The sequence below is a fragment of the Phragmites australis genome, chromosome 11 (genome assembly GCF_958298935.1).
Source record: "Phragmites australis chromosome 11, lpPhrAust1.1, whole genome shotgun sequence".
NCBI lineage: Eukaryota > Viridiplantae > Streptophyta > Magnoliopsida > Poales > Poaceae > Phragmites > Phragmites australis.
The window spans coordinates 27,839,195-27,845,613 of NC_084931.1; the positions used below are offsets into that span (position 1 = coordinate 27,839,195).

Below are 6,419 nucleotides of genomic sequence, written 5' to 3' on the forward strand. Positions count from 1 at the left end.
TACATTTATTCAAGCTAGATTGTGGCAATAGGTAGATCTAAATGAGTGGCAGAACATACATTTTGTTTAAGATGATTGTGTTTTCACCATTTTTTTAGATGTACTATTATCACTCGGATACCACAAGATGTAAAACGGATATTTCTTTATTTATGTAGATATAAAATACTCTACCTTAAACATTTCGACCTGAGTTCTCTGTCTCAAGTTTGATATCAAACTTAGAACATGTGCTAATACTGAAGAGTTCACGATAAAATATTTTTACACATGTAAATGGATTATCACTGCTGATTTTAAACTTGAACCAACAACAATAGTTGAATTATCACCATCAGCTCAAAGCTAGAACCAACAATATTGATCTTTAGATTACCACCGTCGGTTCAAAACTTAAACTAATAGTGATACATACTTACTATCACTGTCAGTTTTGAACCGACAATTATAATATTTTCTGTAGTGTGATCTCCTAGGGTATATATGCTTCTCACATCCTGCGCTTCAGCTTCGATCCTGCCTCCCACACCTGAAAGGAAATTCTACGAGACCTTTCATTGAAAGATCCATACAAGATCTTAATCCATGTTGTCATTCTCTGATCTAACGGCTGATACGTACAACTAAGATGAAGAAATAGAACAAGTGACATATATAAGACGAGATTTTTCTGTAAGACCGGATCTCACCCTAACTGACGTCAAGTTTCGGTGTGCATGGCGTTGGGTAGTCTGCGGTTAGGGCGCAAGCAGCTATCTCACGGGCGGTCAAACTCAAATGCCTTCCATGCTTCCGCCATTCAGAACCCCACGGCGGCCCCGCGCCGCCCCCTTCAAAGTTCGAACGGCACCTGAGAACATCGCACAGCGGTCACAATCAGACGAGAGAAATTTGGCCGTCGCGTTCGCAGTTTCTCCCCTATCCTCGGTAGCCCGCGCGCTGCCCAGATGACTTAAGACGTTAACCGATGCGCGGATTAAAATAATCAATCCAGCTAGTGCTCAGCGAAAGAAAATAAAAGCTACCCCGGTCCCGACCTCGATCGATCGGTGACGTACGCGCAATCGGGACTGCAATGTATAGCCAACCAGCTTTCCGTCGTCGTCGTCGCCTCGTCGGCGGCTCCGCCAGAGTCTTCAGGTTCAGGATAGAAAGGTGAGGTTAACCTAGGGAAATCATCGTAGGTATTTGACGGGCCAGGAGCTAGCACTACGTACACTGTTGCCCAGTCCATGATCACGCACGGTTCACGTTTGAAAGGGAAAAGGGGGAAAGAATTTGGCGTCGTAAAGTAAAGTACGCCACGGGAGATGCATGTACATGCATGCATGCAGTCATGGTGACATGATGTATAGGCCTTAGCTATCTACTGAACAAGTTTCATGTGAACAATCTATTTCCGGAGTAGTAAACGAGCAACCTCAGCTCTGAACGATCTCTGTGAACTATCACTTAAATTACGGAATCTCTCTCTCCCAGTCGCCTGAATTTTTTTAACTCCCAGTCACATACAATTGCATATTGCTTGGCCTAAAATTATAGTGTTGTGATTGTGCAATTTTAGAACAAGAATAGTGTAATTTTGAACTGCATATGGAAATAACACATGTAAACCATTAGATGTGTTGATCTAATGGTGAGAGGGGGTGACTGAGATCAATATTGTTTTCAGTCACATGAGAACAAGTCACTACATGGCTAAGCTTGTTCCATGAGAAGAAGAGAAAAAAAATGGATGAAACGACCTTGGCCGGCCGGACACGCGTGTGTGCGTGTGGAAACTGAAGTTCTTGAAGATGCTAGCCTAGCCAACTCCCAGGTGAGATAGGTTTTTGAGTACGTGTTGTTGAGAATGTTTCGGACTAAGAATGGAGACGTGGACGTCTCGCCTAATATTTCAAATTTTTTGACTCCTTTATGCAGGAAAGGACGTGAGTGTTGGCAGTGTCCCACTAATAATCCAATGCAAGTTACTTTCATCCTATGAGAAAAGAGGGAGAGAAATACCAGCTGGTGTCCAGATCAGCTGCCAACAATTCCCATTTTTCCTGTAGAAAACAACGGCTTGTTGGCTGCCAAGGAAACAAAAGCAAAACCGCTGTGTACCGCCGCGTTGAAAACACGCTGCTTAATTCCAAAGGCTGCGCAAGTCAGATGCACCCTCATACGGTAGATGCAGTGACATGTCTGTACAATGTACATCAACAATATAATCTTTTCTCCTAGCTGAACTGATTGGCAGTGGTCCAGCCTTAATTTCAGAGGAGAGAAAACGTCGAAGGCTCAAGGGTCGTTAGTTGTTTTTGTGGTGCAGTCCAAATTAATTTTCGTTGACTGGGGTTTTGAGTGGATTGTACCGGAGTCTGGTCCACTCGACAAGCTAGTCAACTTATCTGTGGAATACTCACCAAGTCACCATGTACAGCTAGCGTAGCCATACAGAGGAGATGTATCGCCTCTACCGGTGTAAATATGAAGTTTTTTCGACTATAGGGATGACGCGCAGTAGGATTTGAACCCTGTGGTTGGAGGCGACGAGACATACTTCAACAACTCCACCGCCACCGAACAGGTAGTCACATGTGTGCCAAGAGCTTTTGGCAGGTAACCCATATTTGGGAGCAAGCCTCACAGCGTATGAATGCAGCGGTGCTTGTGGCTTAATCAAACACAGGATTTCCTCTGGAACTACCTGCCTGCATAGTGCTGCAGCCTTACTTACAATCAAAAAACGAGATGGTCCTTGCAGCACAAAATGGCGCTATTAATGTGTTGAACATGTGTCGAATATATGCACAAATTTGGTTAAGTTAGAACTTAGAGTTGTAATTAGTTGTGTAGGGTAGAGATGGTGTTGAATCCTTTAACCTAGTCTTCTCATAAGTATGAGAGGACCACTGTTGTAACTAGCAAGACATAGTGTCAAGCTCGCAGGGCAGACGATGACATGCCAGGACTCCGGAGCAACCGTTGTTGCAAGTGTAGGCGCTACGGACTAGCGCGGTGAACTGCGTGAGTGCGGGGTGGATTGGTGTGGACTGAGGTTGTGGCTTGAGGCCGCAGACAAATGCGGCTCAAAGCTCGTTGGTGCGGAGACAAGCGAGGTGGTTTTGCAAGGTTGGTGCGGCGCAAGAGGTCATGCAGTGTGGGCCTTGAGGTGTTAGGCACAAGAGTCGCAGACGACGTGCACAATAGGTTCTGGCATCATATGGTGTGTCAGTGTCGTGCAGGGTCCCATGTGGAGGAGTCGGACTCAATGCCTAGGGTGGAGTCATCAAGTCTGGAGTTGCAAGGATAACAACGTCTCTTGAAGGCGGTGGTTCTAAGTAAAGTTAGACTCATCGGGTAGCTCTCATTGAGCAACAAAGATAACAACTAAAGTTCGGTGTACACGAAGGTTCGCGTATGACGGCTTCGACATGATAATATATTCATCAATGTGGAGTTTGTTGAATATATATGTGTCGAATATATGTACGAGTCCGGTTACGTTTAGACTTGAAGTTGTAATTAACGATATATGATAGAGTTGGTGTTGGAATCTTGTAGCCCGATCTCCTCATAAATGTAAGAGGATCACTATTGTAACTAGTATGAGGACATAGCGATAGGCTCGCAGAGGGTGGCAGTTCTGCTGAGACCCCGAAGCCACTGGTGTTGCAAGTGTGGGGAGGAGCACCTGTAGTTATATCCTGGGGATATAGGTTTCGACTGAATCTCGTTAATAAACATTGTGCATCTGATGTCATCTGTGATCTTGCATGCATCATCTCGATATATTAATCGCTTCTACTATCTCTAACATAATGGAATATATAGTTCTTCATTTGTGTGTGTAAATAATGAAATTAACTTATTAATACTATTGGTATTTCACTACTGCCTATGATATTTCAGCAACAAAAAGTGGGCACATTATCAACCGCTCAATAGATAAGCTCAAATAAAATTGTGTTTACAAAACGATAAAATCAAATCAAAATGTGTACTATAAAGTAACAATCAATATTATAGTGTATTCCCTATAGAAAGAAAGTAACGTTATCGTGCACAGAGGTATAATTATAGTTCTGTTACTGTCAAGCGTCTCTGCATATAACATCTAGATCCTGATCGAGCATCAATTTACAAAAAAAGTGTTTGGAAAGTGACATTCGAAGTCCAGGTGAAGATGTTTGATAAACAGAGGCACGCAAAAGATTTAGACGGATCGGGGAGATAAAGAAGCAGAATGGCGCGTGACCAGTATTTGTACAAACTGCATTTTCTTTTTCTCTGCAGCTGATGGCTGTGTTTGCACGGAGAATCCAACATACACCGAACACCCAATGAATATTATAAATCTGCTGTACTACATAGCACACAGGTATGTGATACTCCTACCTAACAGTGGGATTCTCTCTTCAATTTCTTATTTTTTACAAGCATGTTGGAAAAAGTTTTCGTTTTTGGACTTTGGGATCGATGGTTGTAGTTTGGACTTTGGACGGTGAAGTGCAGCGGAAAAAAGAGAGAGAGAGAATGAATAGCAAAGTTTCAGAAGAATTTATATCTGAGAGACTGAAACTGGAAATAGTACAGCCTCATGATAGTTATTCCCGTCCGACAAGGTCTGGTTGACACTGATGACAGAGTTCACGCCACGACCCAAACGCGCTGCCACATCTGACGCGCTCGAATGATACCACATCGGCCGCCGGCGACGCAGGAGCCCACTATATACATGCGGCCGCGCCACGCAACAGTCGCCACTGCTCATCCATACGCTGGCGCCGTTCGTGCTTGCTTCCATGACTTCGCACGGCCACGTACGTACGTGCGTAGCCTCTTACGTAGATTGTCCGGGGCGCACGGGGGCCACCACGTGAATGGCCCCACAGACGCGCCCCCGCCTATCACCCTCACGCCTCCGTCCCCTTCACTCGCAGCAGCGGTATTCACCTCCCTTGCTCCACTCCCCGTCGCTCTCGCATCTCATCGCGACCCAACCCCGCGCCCGTCCCAGCCGGTGCGCGTCTCCACTGATCTGCACGATCGCTCGTCCGGGCCCCGGCCGCGGGCGCTGCCGGCGGCCGGTAGCTGCATGGATCCCTCGGGGCCAGCCGGTTCGTCCTCCACGGCGCCGGGGGGCGGCGATGCGCAGCAGCCGGTGCAGCCGCTGGCTCAGGCGCAGCCAGCCCCGCTGGCCGCGCCGCCGCAGCAGCTGAGCAGGTACGAGTCGCAGAAGCGGCGGGACTGGAACACCTTCCTGCAGTACCTGCGGAACCACCGGCCGCCGCTGACGCTGGCGCGGTGCAGCGGCGCGCACGTCATCGAGTTCCTCAAGTACCTGGACCAGTTCGGCAAGACCAAGGTGCACGCGACCGGGTGCGCGTACTACGGGCAGCCCAGCCCGCCGGCGCCGTGCCCGTGCCCGCTGCGCCAGGCGTGGGGCTCCCTCGACGCGCTCATAGGACGCCTGCGCGCCGCCTACGAGGAGAGCGGACACGCGCCGGAGTCCAACCCCTTCGCGGCCCGCGCCGTGCGGATCTACCTCCGCGAGGTCCGCGACGCGCAGGCTAAGGCGCGGGGCATACCCTACGAGAAGAAGAACCGCAAGCGCAAGCAGCCGGCGCCGCCGGAGCCCGGGGAGGCGTCGTCATCGGCCGCACCGGCAGCGCGGGATGCTGCCGCTGGTGCTGCCGCGAGCGGCGGAGAAGGGTCCAGTGGCAGCGCGGCGGCAGCTGCACCGACGACTGACCGGGCGGGAGAGAGTGGCAGTACTCCTCCTACTACTACAGCACCGAGCACCACCTCCCGAGCATAGTAGAATCACTTTGCAAACCCTGCTGTCTATTTGCTTCTGTACGTCTCGTTATACCTCGAGCTTTGCAACATTTAAGCCTTTTTCTTTTGCCATTTGGTTTCAGTATCGATCGTTCTCGCTCTTTAGCAATTGCCTCTCCTGCTTATTTTCCTGCTGGATTTCTTCCTGCTGTTTCTTGAGTCTTTTTCCTAGCTGTGCTGAATTAGCTAGCTAGGTCAGTAAGTGGCAACTTTGGCGATTAGGATGCGGATTCATGAGTCGACCTGTTTCTCAAACATATCCATGATCAGATAAAAACAAGATTTGAGGCTAATTGCACATTTAAGATCTTCATGTTTGAGTCCGGAATCTCTCCATATTCTCTTTGACTGACTGTTTCTCTATAGTTCTAGCTACATAAATAGTTAGATAAACATATAGTGAGATGCAGTACTCGGTACTTCAGTAGTCAGTACTCACTCATGCATCTCACTAAATTTGTGTTTTGCTTATACTGTGCAAATAGGTGCAAATTAAAAGCTTGCATCAATGCTGTGTGCCCTCCATTGCAAGCGCTTGGTACAAACACAGTCCTTAATTCACTCTACCATCAATATATAAATTATACCCTGAA

General features: G+C 47.8%; 1 protein-coding gene across 1 annotated transcript; it reads left to right on the top strand.

The window, feature by feature from the left end:
* The first annotated feature begins 4,760 nt into the window (after window positions 1–4,760).
* Window positions 4,761–6,139, top strand: LOC133883950 (protein G1-like7). The gene has a single exon (XM_062323357.1). It carries the CDS (start codon window positions 5,084–5,086, stop codon window positions 5,804–5,806), a length of 723 nt encoding a protein of 240 aa, XP_062179341.1. The 5' UTR covers window positions 4,761–5,083; the 3' UTR covers window positions 5,807–6,139.
* Window positions 6,140–6,419: the final 280 nt, after the last annotated feature.

Excerpts from the sequence above, each read along its gene's own strand:
- LOC133883950 (XM_062323357.1), top strand. The coding sequence starts at position 5,084 with ATGGATCCCTCGGGGCCAGCCGGTTCGTCCTCCACGGCGCCGGGGGGC.